At 37.6% G+C, this 17651-nt stretch overlaps 1 protein-coding gene across 1 annotated transcript in view; it reads left to right on the forward strand.

Annotated features, from left to right (window-relative positions):
• mrc1a (mannose receptor, C type 1a) overlaps positions 1-17651 on the forward strand; it is a 183401-nt gene that overhangs the window by 127432 nt on the left and 38318 nt on the right. Inside the window, exons 23-24 of the mRNA XM_026263927.1 lie at positions 15338-15443; positions 15632-15864. Coding sequence (XP_026119712.1) covers positions 15338-15443; positions 15632-15864 — 339 coding nt within the window. The remainder of the gene's footprint in view (positions 1-15337; positions 15444-15631; positions 15865-17651) is intronic.

The raw sequence follows: 17651 nt of genomic DNA on the forward strand, positions 1-17651 counted from the left end.
TGACACCATGTTGTTTGTTATAGAGATGGAGACGTTTATATCTTTCAGGCTCGTACTTTTTATTAGCCAACATGGAGAGCCCGCAAACACCACGAAGCAAGTACATTCACCCGCCAGAACACCCCGCCCTCTTTCCCAGGGGGCACCTCAACACATGGAAATACCATATATGAACATAGCTTCCTTAAACCTAATTAAGTATGTTATAACTAACTGGATGACAAATCATCAGTTATCTACAATACTGAAATGCTTTATTCACGGAGTAAAGGCAGAGCGTGTTTCTGGTATCAGTGCGCGTGGAGGGGAAGCTGTTGCTTCTCACAGACTCTGCTGCGAGTGAGAGAGATGTTTCACCCGACGAAATGAAGACTACCGCGGCTGCACAAGCACAGCACATCCGCCAAAAATCAACCTGCAGCAATGCTCATTCATTTCTCGTATGATAAAATGTTCTGACACTTCTTTCAGATGATTTGACACTATAGTGTGATGTCATCAAGTTTAGACACACTTTTCGCTGTGGTGCACAGATGACAACTTTCGCGTCCGGTGTAGACACAGACAGTGACTGCTCTACTTACAAATAAGTTCTATAAGAAAAAAAAAATCTAAACCAGCAGCATAACGAGATGGAAATATAAACTAGAAAAAATATTAACATGTCCTCCATCCATGACACTGACTCACTTCTGAGCTGCCAGTTTTAATCTGAACAGTGAGAATCTGAGGGTGAGAAAAGTATGACTATTTTCATTTTTGGGTGAACTATCCCTTAAACACATTACAATTGTTTGGCTCATTTCTTGTAACCTCCACCCTCAGCTCTTCCTGGAGCATGCTTCAGGTGTTCTGCCATCGCTGCATCCACTTCAGGGTCTCCACCTCTTCACAGCATCTGAGGGAAGAGAATACATTTCTTTTTAAAATAAATAAACTAAGAAATTTGAGAAAAATGACATGCACTTATTTTCAAAATATCTTTATGAGTGACATGACATTCAGCCAAGTATGGTGACCCATACTCAGAATTTGTGCTCTGCATTTAACCCATCCGAAGGGCACACACACAAAGAAGTGAACACACACACACTGTGAACACACACCCGGAGCAGTGGGCAGCCATTTATGCTGCGGCGCCCGGGGAGCAGTTGGGGGTTCGGTGCCTTGCTCAAGGGCACCTAAGTCGTGGGATTGAAGGTGGAGAGAGAACTGTTGTACATGCACTCCCCCCACATACAATTCCTGCTGGCCCGAGACTCGAACTCACAAACTTTTGATTGCCAGTCCGACTCTCTAACCATTAGGCCACAACTTCCCAAATGGTCCTTCCTTTATGGTCTACAGCTAAAAAAACAACAAGATGAATGAATCATGAATGAAACATTAGAAAATAGAAATCAACATGTATTAGATTTTATTTTTATTGTATAAAAGATGTTGTGCTTTAATGTGATGCCCTTGAGAAAGACCCTTAACTGGGTGTGTAACTGTGAGAAAGTGAACAGGACATTTCTGATGAGACAGGTGGGCTGTGATGTTCCCTGAATAATTAAAGCATACCAATAAAAATTACATCAATATAAGTAAATTTTTGCCTTCTAACGTTAGCTAATTTTAGCCATACTCAGTTTATCTCAGTTGACAATGTGGGCATCATTTCTCTCGGTTCCTTTGTGTCAAACAAGTAAAACCCAAGCACGTTAATCAAATAATACAAAATGTACTTAAACAACAGTAGATTTTATATAATATATATAGATACATCTCCCTACAAGAGTCCTCTTCGAGTCCTCTCCTCTCCTCATGGTTGCCTGCTCAATGTTCCGGAACTTCCGTAAGAAAGCGAGATCTCACAAGGTAATCTTTCCCATCGCGGGATTTTGTAATATCACAAAATATATTACTATGTTTTGTGTCTACATCTTAGCAGCACCATTTTGTCAATTACATACAATTCAGACCGAAATGGTGACCGTGTATATATCTGTTTTACGTGTATATGCATAGATTCCATGAAAAAATAACAACGAATACATAAAACAGGTTGAAATAATGACTAAATTGCAGCATGGCTTTGCAATCACCTAACCACACTGGGCAATTTGTGATTATAATTTATTTAAACAAGATAAAGTAAATATATTTACTTTGTATACACATTTTTTTCCCTGCTAGTCTTGCTTTGACGTCTTTTCACAACCATGACGAGGTTTTAAAGTACTTTAAAATCAATCCTAAATGTAACTGGAAGCCAGTGTAAGGACCTGAGGACTGGTGTGATGTGCTCAGATTTTCTGCTTCTAGTCAGAATCCTGGCAGCAGCGTTCTGGATGAGATGCAGCTGTCTAGTGGTCTTTTTGGGAAGGCTGGTGAGGAGCCAATTACAATAGTCCACGATAAAGGCATGAACAAGTTTCTCCAAGTCTTGACTGGAAACAAAACATCTAATTCTTGCAATGTTTTTTAAATGATAGTACGCTGATTTAGTTACTGCTTTGACATGACTACTGAAACTAAGGTCTGTCTCCAGAATCACACCAAGATTCCTGACTTGATTTTTAGTTGTTTGATCCCTAGAGTCAAGGTATGCATTCACCTTGAAAACTTCATCTTTGTTTCCAAATGCAATGACTTCAGTTTTTTCCTTGTTTAACTGAAGATAATTCTGGCACATCCAACTATTAATTTCATCGATGCATTGGCAGAAGGAGTCAATGGGGCTGAAGTCATTTGGAGATGAGGCTAGGTAAATCTGGGTATCAACAGCATAGCTGTGATAGGCAATTTGTTTCTACTCATTATTTGACTCAGTGGAAGCATATACAGGCTAAACAAGAGCGGTGCAAGAATTGAGCCTTGTGGGACTCCACGTCATGGACGTCCACTTAGACTTATGCTCTCCTAGACACACATAATAGCCTCTCCCTTCTAAGTTTGACCTGAACCATTTGAGTACCATCCCAGAAAGCCCGACCCAGTTTTCCATTCTCTCTAGTAGTATGTTATGATCAACAGTGTCAAACATAGCAGTGAGATCTAGCAATACCAGCACCAATATTTTGCCAGAGTCACAATTTAAGCGAATATCATTCATCTTAATGAGTGCTGTCTCTGTGCTGTGATGCGGTCGGAAACCAGATTGAAAATTGTCCATGTGTCCATTTGAGTTTAAGTATTTGTTCAGCTGATTAAAAACTACCTTTTTGATAATTTTGCCTATAAAAGGAAGATTAGATATTGGTCTAAAATTGCTCATAATGGTGTTATCAAGATTGCTCTTTTACAGGAAGGGGCTTAACAACTGCAGTTTTTAGGGAGTTCGGAAATGTCCCAGAAAGAACTTAGGCATTCACCACTTCTAAGAGATCTGCTTCTAAGCAGTTAAGCACCCTTTTGAAAAAAGATGTGGGAAGTGTATCAAGACAGCAGGTTGACGATTTTAGGTGCTGCATTATGTTTTCCAGAATTTTGCTATCAATTGTTTCAAAAATAGACATAGTATCTTTTTGATATTGTGGCCGAATCTGTCTGACCTCTGCATTACTTGAGGATGTGCTAATCGCCTTTCTGATATTGATGATCTTCTCAGAAAAGAAAGAAGCAAACTCATTGCATTTGCTGTCTGATAGCATTTCACTGGGAATTTGACTTGGGGGGGGGGGGGGGGGGGTGTTGTCAGTCTCTCAACAGTGGCAAAAAGAGTACGAGTGTTATTTAAGTTACTGTTTATAAGGTTTGAGAATACATTCTATCTAGCTGTGGCTAGTTTCACATTAAAAGCATGAAGGCTGTCTTTATAGATGCTATAGTGAATTTCAAGTTTCGTCTTCCTCCACATTGGCTTGGCTTTTCTGCATTGTCTTTTCATAGTCTGAACTGCAGTTGATCTTCTCCAAACTGATTTCTGTCTGTTTTCTTACTGACTTTTATTGATGCAATATCATCAATAACATTCTTAACTTTTGAGTTGAAGGAATCAAGGAGAATATCAACAGAGTCTGCAGAAATGTTTGGTGTTAAAGATATAGCCTCTATAAATAGTATACTTTTGTTCTCGTTAATGCATCTCCTTCTGACAGAGACCGATCTAAATTCAGTTGTAGCAAACATCAAAATATCAAAGAAAATACAGAAGTGATCAGATAGTGCTATGTAACAATGGATGAAATGTTTAGACCTCTACTGATGATTAAGTCTAGAGTGTGACCACCTTTGTGTGTGGGTCCATGCACATGCTGAATCAGGTCAAAAGTGTTCAGAACCGTTATCATTTCTTTTGTAGTTTTGTTTTCTGCATTATCTATGTGAATATTAAAATCCCCTGCAATTGCAAAACAGTCAAACTCTGAGGAAATTATTGATAACATTTCTGTGACCTCTTCAACAAAGGCTGGAGAGTATTTTGGAGGCCTGTAAATAATAATAAACAGAATGTGTCGGGCACCTTTCAGCACAATCCCTAGATATACGAAAGACATGTACTGACCAAATGACGCTTGCATTGATAGACATCTTTAAATAGAGCAGCTACACCTCCACCTCTCCTAACAGTCCTGCAGACACTCATGTAAGTGAAGTTAGGAGGGGCTGCTTCATTTAGGATTGTTGCACAGCAGCTGTCTTCTAGCCATGTATCATTTAGAAACATAAAATCCAGATTGTTTGTGGTTATAAAGTCATTGATTAGAAATTATTTATTTTTTTGTGAGTGAATGTTTAAAAGTGCTAACTTGAGGGCAGTGCATTGTGTCTTTACAGCAATCTTAGTTTGATGCATAATAGGCCACAGATTAGATGAGTTTGCCCTTCGGCTTTAGAAGGCCGTAGACTTTCTATCACGTGATAAAACTGAAATAGAGAAAGCTACAGGCACACTGGGTTCCCGCTTGTTCTGTAAGCATTTGTTAATGTTGCTGCTATTTTAGCGGGGACCCGACACATATCACTGAGAGCTGCTATCAGTTGTTTCAGCAGATAGAGGGTTTGGGCCCTGGCGTTGTGGCAGCGGTCGGAGAGCTCTCATAGGAACAGGCCCCACAGACTTTGGTGGTTGGGGGGCCCGCCGTTTTTTTGTTGATATCTAAGGGCTAGCAGTGAATAAGTGAGTGAGTTTAGTCCCAGCATACACCAATTCCTCCATTTTCTGTGAGAAGCACAGAAGTGGAGATGCTGGAGAGACGTATAATATGTCTGGGTGAGATGGGCTGTGTCTCTGATGTTTCCGGTGGCTGTGAAGTCTTGTCCTGGCTTCCCTGGCTGTTTTCCAGAAAGTTGTCCTTGGGTGGTGAACCTTGTAGCTGTTTTGATATATCACAGTCTGTCTGTGAGGAGCTCTGTGGGCAGGGCTCAGCAGGGATAGTGTCCATGAGCAGTGCTTGTTCTGGCTGCATGGTGTTATCAGTGTCCTTGTGGGATATGTCAACCACATGATGACTCGGACCCGGTGTGTGTGTGTGTGTGCTGAATGGATTGACACACTCTGCTGAAGGATGACGGAGGGAGAAGTAGATATTGTCCTTAAACACTCTAGCACCAAGTTTGTTTGGGTGGAGGCCATCTGGTTTAAACAGTTGTCTATGGCCCCAGAAAAGATTGAAGTTGTCGATGAAATTCACTCCTTTTTTACTGCAAGATCTTTGTAGCCATGTGTTCAGCCTAAGCATCCGTGAAAACATATTTATTTGAAAACATATTTGTTTTCAGTGGACGTCTATTCACAACCTCTTTAAAACGTCTTAAAAACTACTTGGTGCAGTTTAATTATTGCAGTATTATATTTCACAAGGATTTCACAGAGGGTCATGATGGACGTGTAATGCATGTGTTAAAAGACGTCACCTAGTGACGTCCCTTCACAACCGATTCACAACAGGTGTAAATATTGAACTACACATAGCTAAAAGTAAAAAAAAAAACTATTATACATTGAACCCCATAGAACTATAGACTTGTACAAACGTATCTGAATGCATTTTTAGAAAATGTTCTGTGTTACATATTTCTACCGATTTATGCCATCCTACTAGACTATTTTTTGGCCGGGCACACGACGTCGCCATCGGACCATTTTTCCTGGGTAGATGCAGCGCTGCAGCGATGTTCTTTCAAAATATTGTGGGAAAAAAAGAACAACAATGTGGAGAAGAACTGTAACTAAGCAGTTCACACTGAATGCATATATTCGCACCTTAGAGGGACACCATTGGACACGCGTCTTGCGCAAGACAGCCAGATGTTTAGAAAGCCATCCAAAATTAATGTATGTTCAACTTTTTAAAAATATATATCTAGAAGTTATGGTGGTTTTTTCCCCATCCCACTGCATCTCATGTTTTTAAAAGTAAAATGTACTCGGTGTGATTGGCTTTCCGAGCTCTGTATTAAACTATGAATGCATGACTTCCGGTTATGGCGTGGTGCTCAGTGGAACGCGAATCAGAGCTCCGCAAAAATACTGACTTAAATTCTCTTCTTTAACTCAACAAACGTTGACAAACTGATTCCATTGTAAATTCGGATACATCTTAACATCATAATATGCCACCGAAACCAATGAAAACGACACAGAAACAAGTCAAATCGACCGTACCTGGAGAGGCTGAGGCAGATGCTAAATCCAGTGAGGCTAATGGCGAGGAGACAGCGTCAGGTGTAGTCTGCAATCCTTGAGGCTATCCACTCACTGAAATCGGACTTTGCTGTGCGATTTGATGGATTGCTTCAGGCGATCAACGGAGTGCAGTGCGATCTTAAAGCCCTCACAACACGGGTAACAGAAGCCGAGGATCGAATAGGCACTCAAGAAGATATCGTCTCAGAGTTACAAACGCAGAACGCAAAACTGAAAACTGCCATAGAATCTCTCTCATTAAAAGTCGATGATCTGGAAAATCGCAGTCGTCGGTCCAATCTACGATTAGTGGGACTTCCAGAAAAAATCGAGGGGAAAGATATGTGTGCCTTTTTAGAAAAATTACTCCCCGGGATCCTCGGAACGGGAAACTTTCCTGGCCCTCTTGTAATTGAGAGAGCACACCGAATCGGCAGATTCTCCGAAGTTCGTTCTGACTCTCCACCGAGAGCCGTGATAATGAAATTCCTAAACTACGCTGACAAAGTCCGTACTCTGAAAGCAGCTCGAGCAAAAGGCACAGTGATGTTGGACGAAAGAAAGCTTATGTTCTTTTCTGACGTGTCAGCTGAACTGCACAAGAAACGGAAACGATTTGACCTGGTGAAGAAGGATCTTCGCGATCTCAACTTTCCCGAATTGCGTTATGGCATCTTGCATCCAGCTACTTTGTGCGTGACATATAAGGGAAAGCGCCACTTGTTTGACAACCCTCCGGAAGCTCAGAGGTTTTTGCGAGATCTGAAAGATGCTTAGCAAGTCTTAAAGGAGGACATTTCGTTCTGGGGTCAGTTTCATGAACGTAGCAAACTTCTGGTTTATTACTGATAATCTATATGCTAAAAAATATATATATTTTTTGTGATGTTGGGTTGACATTTCTGACTGCTGCGAGACCCGTCCAGCCATAAGGCAAGCTGTTCCTCACTGTGAAGAGATTGCGGGAGGACCAGCATAGTTCCATAATCAGGCTCTTTCGAGAAGTCATTAGGAAGTGTTTAACTGGGGAGGGGAGGAGGGATGATGGTGTTCCATTCGGGGAAGTTCCTGTGTGTTGGCCAGTTGTTCTATTTGGCTGTACTTTGCTTTTACCATCTGTTAGTGTTTCTCTTTTCTCTTTTTTTTTTTTTTTTTTTTTTACTCTTTTCTTCTTCTTCAAAGTAATAGTCTATATACTTACTGTAGTACTTTTTGCAAGGACGGGAATACACTCTATACACGATAATGGTTCCCCTATCTGATATTCAGCTTACATCCTGGAATGTAAGAGGTCTAAAGAAGATTGTAAAATTAAAACAAGTGTTGAACAGAATTAGGCAAATGAAAGCTAAAATAGTGTTCCTTCAGGAAACTCACTTAGTTCCAGAGGATGTGATTACGGTGAGGAAGAGATGGCCAGTACAAGTGTTTTCGGCCTCTTTTAATTCATACAGTAGGGGGGTTCTTGTACTTATACATAAATCTATACCTTTACAAATAATTAACACTATTGAGGACAGACTAGGGAGGTACATAATCATCCAAGCCGAGATCCTATCTGTTAGACTGAATTTAGTGAATGTTTATGGGCCCAATGTGGATAATCCGACTTTTTACAGAAATCTTATTTAATATTGGCTGAACTGCCAGGATATTTTGTCATAGGAGGAGATTTTAATTGTGCTCTTTATCCACAATTAGATAGATCAACTAAATCAGACCTCTCTCATTTACAGACTAGAACAGAGTTAAAACAGTACATGCAAGATTTTAATTTAATAGATATATGGAGGAACAGACACCCGGATACTTTGACTTATTCATGCTACTCTAGCACTTATAAAACATTCTCTCGTATAGACTATTTTCTTTTATCTACTGATCTAATCTCCAAAGTTAGGGAATGCTGGTATGATAGCATATTAATTTCAGATCATGCTGCAGTTTCATTTACATTTAATTTTCCTAATTTCTTATGCAGATCCCCAAGATGGCGCTTACATATAACTTGGTTGAGAGATCCCGAATTTTTGGAGTTCATTGATAAACAGATAGATAATTATTTAGAAATAAACACGAATCAAACATCTGCTTCAGTCAGGTGGGAAGCATTTAAAGCTTTTATAAGAGGGCGAATGATTAGTTACACAAATTATAAATATAAGCGCTGTCAAGTAGAAATGGTAGACCTTGAAAGCAAAATAAAGAACATTGAATCTGAAATATACCAAAAAATTACTCCTGATTCTCTTTTGGAACTGCACAAATTGAAAATTAAATATAATGAGCTTTCATTAGATCATGCAAAGAAAAGTTTGATGAGACTAAAACAGACTTATTATGAGGGTGGGGAGAGGGCGGGTAAGTTACTAGCCTGGCGTATTAAGCAATTACAAACTGAAAGAGCCATAAATTCCTTTCAGATAAAGGAGGGTAAAATAACATTCGATCAAACTGAGATAAATGAGAGATTTAGGAACTACTATCAGACTCTTTATAGCTCTGAATATTCGGAGAGTGCCGCAGAGAGACAAAAAGCTTTCCTGGATGCTTTGGACTTCAAGTCCACAGATTTGGGTTTCATGGTATCTGTTGAAGATGACCTAAAATCTGAGGAACTGTTTGAGGCTATTATCAGTATGAAAGGAGGAAAGACTCCAGGGCCTGATGGCATACCAATAGAGTTATATAAAATTTTCCATCATAAGTTAATTCGCCCCCTTTTGGATATGTACCAGGAATCCCTGAAAAATGGGTCTTTGCCTCCCTCTCTAAATACTGCGGTGATCACTTTGCTCTTAAAACCTGGCAAGTCGCCAATTGATTGTGGTTCATATAGACCAATTTCTCTCTTGAATAATGATTTAAAGATTCTTTGCAAAGTGCTAGCAAAGAGATTAGAAATACATTTGCCCAAGCTTGTTCACATGGATCAAAATGGCTTTGTTTGGGGGAGGCAAGGTTTCCATAATATTCGTAGTGTATTGAATATATTACACGAGAAATCTAATACTTGTGATAATGCACTACTCTCATTAGACGCTGAAAAAGCATTTGACAGGATTGAGAGGCAATTCCTGTTCAAAACTATGGAAAGAATGGGGTTTGGGGATAAGTTTATGAAATGGGTACGGATCCTGTATGCTAACCCTTCAGCTGAGATATTAACAAATGGAACAGTATCTTCCCCTTTCAGGCTTTACAGGGGAACACGCCAGGGCTGCCCGCTCTCTCCCTTGCTTTTCACCTTAGCGATCGAACCATTGGCTATGGCAATTCGTAATCACATACATATTTCAGGTATTACAATTGGCTCCTCAGAACACCGCATTTCACTGTACGCAGATGATATAATTATATTCTCTTCTAATCTAAAACAGTCTATTCCTGCATTGCTAAATTTGATTGAAAGGTTTGGAGAATTCTCAGGATATAAAATTAATAATACTAAATCTGTGTTGATGTTCCTCCATAAGGCAGAAAGGCTTCTCCCCCCCAGTTCAGTCACCCTTTACAATCTCACAAGAAGGTTTTACTTACCTCGGGATTAAAATTACACCAACTGTAAGTGAAATTGTATCAGCAAATTATAAGCCCATATCAGAATCTATAATTGGTCTGCTGAACAGATGGACAAAACTTCCCATTTCATTAATTGGCCGTGTTAATATATTAAAAATGTCAGTTTCACCCAAATTGTTATATCTCTTCCAATCCATCCCTCTCCCTCCACATTCCTCTTTTTTTGTCCTAATGAAAAAAGCTTTTACAAACTTCATTTGGAACAACAAGCGCCCTCGTCTCAGGCTCTCCTTGCTGTACTTGCCTTATGATAGAGGGGGGTTAAACCTACCAAACTTAAAATGGTACTACTGGGCAGCTCAAATTAGAGCAGCAATGTTTTATTTTGAGAAAGACTATCCCCCGACCTGGGTATCTATAGAGGCTCACTCTATTCCAATTCCTTTGAATTTATATCTGTATTCAGCTGATGCTAAGAAGTTAATTAAAGGTACTAAAAATCCATATACCAGAAACACTGTATCAGTTTGGTTTGAGGCTCTTGCTCATCTAGGTGACTTACCACAACTCTCCCGCTTTTCACCAGTTTTTGGTAATGAAAATTTCCGTCCTGGTAGAGCTGATCCAGGTTTTAAAATATGGTCAATTCAAGGTATTTGTAAGGTGTCTGATCTCTATAATGAAGGAAACTGTATGTCCTTTGAAGAAATTAGGACAAGGTTTGGAATTCCGCAAAAGCACTTTTTCAAATATTTGCAATTACGTAGTTTCATTCTGTCAAGACAAGGCCAGAGTTTGGTTGAGCCTCCTCTCTCTACTTTGGAAAATATTACACTTAACTGTTTGAAAGGTAGAGGACAGGTATCTGTGTTATATAAACAGTTTGTGGCCAAATCTAAAGAATCATTTAATGACAGACTTCAAGCGTGGCGCTCTGATCTGCAGGCTGATATAACTGAGGAAGAGTGGCAAATAGCATGTTTAAAAGCCCAAACTCAGACAACGAGTACACATTTGAGACTGCTTCAGTATAAATGGTTGAGTAGACAATATATCACTCCAGTTAAGTTACATCACTTCAACCCGAATATTCCTGATATATGCTATAAATGTAAACAAGAGAAGGGAACTTTATTCCATTGTATGTGGGAATGCACTAAAGTTAATTGTTTTTGGGTTAAAGTATTGAATATTATAAGTCAAATTATTAGTAAAGTAATTCCTCTTGATCCCAGGTTGTGTATATTACATATTTGTCCTCTGAACTTTAAAATGATCAAACATGAATGATTGCTGTTAAATCTTTGTTTGCTGGAAGCTAAACGTGTAATTGCATGTTCTTGGAAAAAAGAAGAAAATCCTGGAGTGTCTCAATGGATAAAGGGGATGACCTCATGCCTTGCCTTAGAAAAGATTACCTATTTTTTGAAAAACAAACCTTAAGTATTTTGGTCCATCTGGAAAGTGTTCTATGACTTTTTGGAGAGTCTAGATGGTGACTCTTTTGTGGAATTGAAGGACATTGAAAGTATATAGACATGTATTTTTTTTTATTTATTTTTATTTTTAGTATATTTATGTATTTATTTTTAAGGTTATTGTTGTGTTCACTTACGTATTACTATTTTTATTTATTAATTTATTTTATTTATTTATTTTATTTTTTGTGTATATATAGGTAATATATGTGTGTCATAATGAAAAATGTAACTCTTGTCTTAATCTGTATGTAAATCTTTGAAAATAAAATTATTGTTTAAAAAAAAAAAAAAACTATGAATACATACATGACACAATTTTATTTATAGTTGTTAATAAGTTGTTAGCAAAGATGTTTTAAATATTTTTCACTTAAGAGTCATGTATTCTAATGTAGGGGAATTTACAGTTAAAACCCAAGGACCAGATATTTGGCAATGAAGACCAGGAGTCAGAGATGAGTTCCATTAATAATAATAATTTTACTTTAAGAAAATAGTTTGCAATTTCATCAGCAGAAGTCAGCTTCAATACTCTCGACGGAGTTCGTAGGCCGCCCCCGTACAACTCAAAATCAACCACAGTTATACCCTGACAGAGGATACTAATTGTGTCAATACATAATTCAATAAAATTCTGATTGGTTCCAAAACCTAGATAAACTCTCCAAAGACGTATATCTGAGATATCAAAGATTTTGTGTTTGTATTTTTTTCCACACCAAGCCACGCCCCTTCATAAGCCCATCTCCCATAACAAAGCCACGCCCCCAAACTCTCACTCTAAGCTGAACTCAAAAGTTGGCAGCCCTAATTTCAATCTTATTATTTACTTGTGCTCTGGCTCCTGTTTTTCCAGGCTTTTTTTTCAAGGCAGGGAGAAAACAGCAGAAGAAAAACGTTTCATTGTGCACTGCCACCTAGTGGCAAACTAGATGTTGCACTTTACCCTAGTTTTAAGTGTTTGCATTAAAGGTCATTTCGGGACTTTATTTGGGCAAAATTGACAGGGTTACCCCAAAATGAAAATTTTGTCATTAACCCTTTAGGCGCCAAAGGTTTTTTCCTAAAACTTTCGATTTTGACATCTTAATTTCAAAAGGCTATATCTTAAAATTGATAAAAGATAGAGACTTTCTGTCAATTATAAAAATATTAAGGATGACCCAATGTTTATGTAGGGATTACATTTTCCCATCTAATTTGCATATTATGACGTCATATGGGGGTGGCCATATTGAATTATAGAATTTTCATGAAAAGTCACATATTTAAATGATAAAATGCAGCAATTCTTTCCCCCCAAAATGTCCCTCACCTTTTGTGTGCTATATTGCACAATACTGAATGCTCAGGTAAATAGTAAGTAGTAAACAAACTGTGTAAATCATTACTAATAAATGGTAGAAACAAACCGAATGCATGTAGCCAGATCTGCCTCGCGCACGCGCTGAGTATGCACAGCTCGGACTACTGTCAGTGTCATTGCGACTCCCCACCTTGCCTCCTAACTGTCCTATGAATACTTCGACCTCGTCTAACATACCCAGTGGCATTAGACAAAGTCTCCACTACAATACTGTTGCTGCGATTGCGGAGAGGTGCGGTCAGAAGACAAATAGGCCTATACATGTCTAGCGCGGTAAAAATCTCCAGCCTCATCCCCACAACAAATACACGCCTGCTAATTTCGCGATGAACACTCCGACCCCGGCAAACATTGTTCACACCTCTGACATTTGGCAAAGGACCATCTACATTGGGCAAATGATTAACCTTTAATGATTAATACTTTCACTTTCAGTATCACCGTCAGCTTCTGAATGCAGATATTCCCCTTCAGAATCAGTGTCTGCGAATAGAAGTCCCAACACTTCATTGCGGGCTTATTGAAGCTTTATTGATGCCATTAGATAATAATAATAATGATAATAATAATAATCTAATGCCAATACTCGCTGATGTTGACAATATTGGTCTGATAAAATGGCTCACTCTCACACTATCTCCGCTTTTGTTCGCACTGATTCAATGCGCTCTAGCTCAAAGATTTTTTTATTTATTCAGTGCCGCATCTTGTCCAGTAAACTCGACCATGGCGCCAAGAGGGTTAATCACTTTCCCCCATGTAGTGATTTATGACTAATTAACTAGTCTTTGGAACACAATTTAAGGTATTTTGGATGAAAACCGGGAGTCTTTGTGACTGTCCCATAGACTGCCAAGTAAAATACACTGTCAAGGTCCAGAAAAGTATGAAAGAATAGACCGTCTGCCATCAGTGATTCAACTGGAAACGTTATGAAGCAACAACAATACCTTTTGTAGGCGAATGAAAGGCAGCTTACACTCTTCTGTGTCAGCCGTGACACAAGGATGCACTGTTTTCTTTCAAATTAAAGCATAAATATACATATAAAACATATCCTTGTGGCGCGGCTGACACAGAAGAGCATAAGCTGCCTGCGTACAGCTAATATTCCTCAAAATGGCTGTGATGTGGAGTGACACAGTGGAGAAAAATTTTGAATAAAGTATTTTTGTTTTATAACATTTCATACTTAACAGTTGAACAATTAATGGCAGATGGACTATTCTGACCAGAATGCAGCATGCAGAATGTACAGAATGCAGCAGCTCGTCTTTTAAGCGGCAGGAAGAAGCGGGAGCACATTACTCCAGTGCTCTCATCACTTCACTGGCTTCCAGTAAAGTATTGGATTGATTTTAAGGTTATTTTATTTGTTTTTAAATGTCTCAATGGGCTAGCCCCAGAGTACCTTACAGACCTTGTCAGGTTGCATAGGCCCTCCAGAGACCTCCGTTCAGCCAGCCTGATGGTCCTGGAGGTTCCTAGATCGAAACTGAGATCCAGTGGTGATTGAGCCTTCTCAGTGGCAGCTCCCACTCTCTGGAACTCACTGCCCGTAGCTGTGTAGACTGCTAGTAGCATGTCCACTTTTAAATCATTGCTGAAAACCTCATTCGTTTGAAGTAGCTTTTGGCACAGGGGAGCCGCCTTGATGAATGTGTTGTATTCTATGTGTACCTTTATTCTTAGCATTTTGTTATTTCATTGTTCTTATTGTATCAGTGTGTGACTAACACACACACATATATATATATATATATATATATATATATATATTTTTTTTTTTTTTTTTTTTTTTTTTTTTTTTTTTTTTTTTTTTTTTTTGTGTATTTTACTGTGAAGTACTTTGGTAGGCCCTGGCCTTGGAAATGTGCTATATAAATAAATGTGACACTGACATTGACATTGACCATGCTTTCCATACTTTTCCAGACCTTGACTTGGCAGTCTATTGGACAGTCACAAAGCCTCCCAGTTTTCGACCAAATTATCTTAAATTGTGTTCTGAAGATGAACAAAACTTTAATGGGTTTGGAACAGCATGGGGGAAAGTGATTAATGACAAAATGTTATTATATTTTTGGGGGGATGGTGTATCCCTTCAAATCTTGCACCATTTACATAATAATTTGTGAAGTGGAGTGGGATGGAGGTGGTCGCCTCAGGTGGGATGGGGGTGAGGGGTTGGTTCTTGGTGAGAGAACATTGGATATATTTAAAAATGAACATTAATTCGTATCTTTCACAAATGTAAAATGTACACAGATTTTTTTTTTTTTTTGATACTTTTGTTTGTTCGTTTGTTTTTCTTTTTTATGCTGAGCTAATTTTTCTTAACTCTATTCCATTCAGAATTATGACTGTGTTGTCATGGTTAGAAGCCCAGAAAAGATGACAGGTGTGTGGAAAGTCAAAGTCTGTGGAGAACAAAGAGGTTTCATCTGCAAAAGGAAAACAGGTTGGAGGGAAAAGAATAATTGCAAAATTTGCATTGCAAAAATGCACTGGTCATACAGTAGTTCAAGCAAATCTCTGCAGTGTAATATTATGACTTGTTTTATAACACAAAACAGTTTTTTGGTAAGCAGTAATTGTTAGACCAGGTCTCTGTTCATTTATAACCTGTATTTCATCCATGTGTTATAGACTCTCAGCTTGCTCGTCCTGTGACAACTGCATTGCCACAACATTTCTTCAAACTAGTAAATGATACATACAAAGTCCAGATGGAGAAAATGAGCTGGGATGAAGCTAGGAGACAGTGTAAAGCAGATGATGCTGACCTTGCCAGTGTGCTTGACTCCATTACCCAGGCTTACACCATACTTAAAGTCAGCAAACTGAAGGAGCCTTTGTGGATCGGTCTCAACAGCAACCTGGTACAAAAATACTGTATATTTTGCAAAGTACATTTAAATTACTTAAAAAGTGTTTAAAAGACATTTGAAAGTAATTAACTGCTCAAGCTAATGCTAATAGTATACTATACTATACTATACTATACTATACTAACATATTGTGTGCGTGAGTGTGCTCAAATGGGTAACAACGATTTTGCCAAGTAATAAATGTTCTTATGTTAACATCCTTGTGGATCCTGGAATAACACTCATCAACCAGTAAGATTTGGAAGATTAGTGCTGGGACTGAGGCTTCAAAAACATAATTATCCGCATATAATTTAGTTATACTGTAGGTTATGGTTAGGATGAAAAATTAGGGTTAGTGTGAACACTTTTTTTGACAGAAATTTTGTTTGAGTGTCAACATTATGGTCGCTGCTAGAATATTAAGACACGTTGATAATGTCAAGAATCTTAAGAATGATTATTATTATTTTGGTAACACTTTTATGTGAAGCCCGTATTTATAATACATTATAAGTGTATTCATAAGGCATTATAATGAATGCATAATGCATTATAAAAAAATTATAATATGTTATATCAACTCATGAATACTCTTAAGAACAGTTTTAATATATTATAATATTTACTTATTTGTGGTTGTAGCTTTTAAGATTATGATGATTTATTACACAATGAACACATTGCATCCACTTTTACAATGGATTATATTTCTCATAGTTATATAAGTCTCATATCTTGCCTTTTTTCTGATGCTACTTTACTTAAAGTGGTCATCATAACAACAATTATAATACATCATAATACTTACGCATTTGTGGTTATAAGTTTAAGAGTATGACTATTTATAACACACTATGAACACCATATTAAATCTACTTCATTTACAGTAAAAATAGACTCTATCATATCTTGACATTGTTTATTTAAGATCTGCAAAGTATCTTACTACAGCTTGTGAGTGGTTAGATGTTGAGCGTTATTTGAGAGTTTCTGTGGAGCTAATGTTAATTAATTGATGTGAGATTAATACTCCAACCGAAAAAAATGCTATATTTGATATGTTTACATTTTATTTTGATGGTTCCTTTAATCAATCGACTATAAGTAACTTTGCAACTACATGCCATTTAACTCTCATTGGAGTAGTATGCTCAAGAATGGTAGAATCTAGTATGGTAGAATAAGATGATGTACTTGCAAAGACACTTATATTCAGTTTATCTGTTGGTTGACCATCAAAATAAAGTGTTAGCATATATTTACAGTAGCAGACTTACTAAAACTCTAATGACTGCTAGTTGACATGTAGTTACAGAGTTACTTATCAACAGCTAAGGGGTCTATCAAAGGGTACTATTAAAATAATTAAACTGATATTACAATAAAAATAGTTCAAAGCAAATGTTTCATATTACACATTCATCTGATCTGTTGTCTGATCTTATGTCAGTTAGAAAAATATATATTATTATTATTATCATCATTATAATTACAACTACTTATAAGTTGTCTTTGTTTTAAGCAAAGTAGCATCAGAAAAATGGCAAGATATGAAACTTATAATACATTATAACTATGAGAAGTATAATCCATTGTAAAAGTGGATACCACGTATTCATTGTCTTATAAATCATCATTATCTTAAAAGCTATAACCACAAATAAGTAAATATTATAATATATTAAAACTGTTCTTATGAATATTCATGAGATGATGCAGCATACTGTATTATAAGGATTTTTATAGTGCATTATGCATTCATTATAATGCCTTAAGAATACCGTTATAATGTATTA

The sequence above is a fragment of the Carassius auratus genome, unplaced genomic scaffold, assembly GCF_003368295.1.
Source record: "Carassius auratus strain Wakin unplaced genomic scaffold, ASM336829v1 scaf_tig00216727, whole genome shotgun sequence".
In the NCBI taxonomy this organism is placed as follows: domain Eukaryota; kingdom Metazoa; phylum Chordata; class Actinopteri; order Cypriniformes; family Cyprinidae; genus Carassius; species Carassius auratus.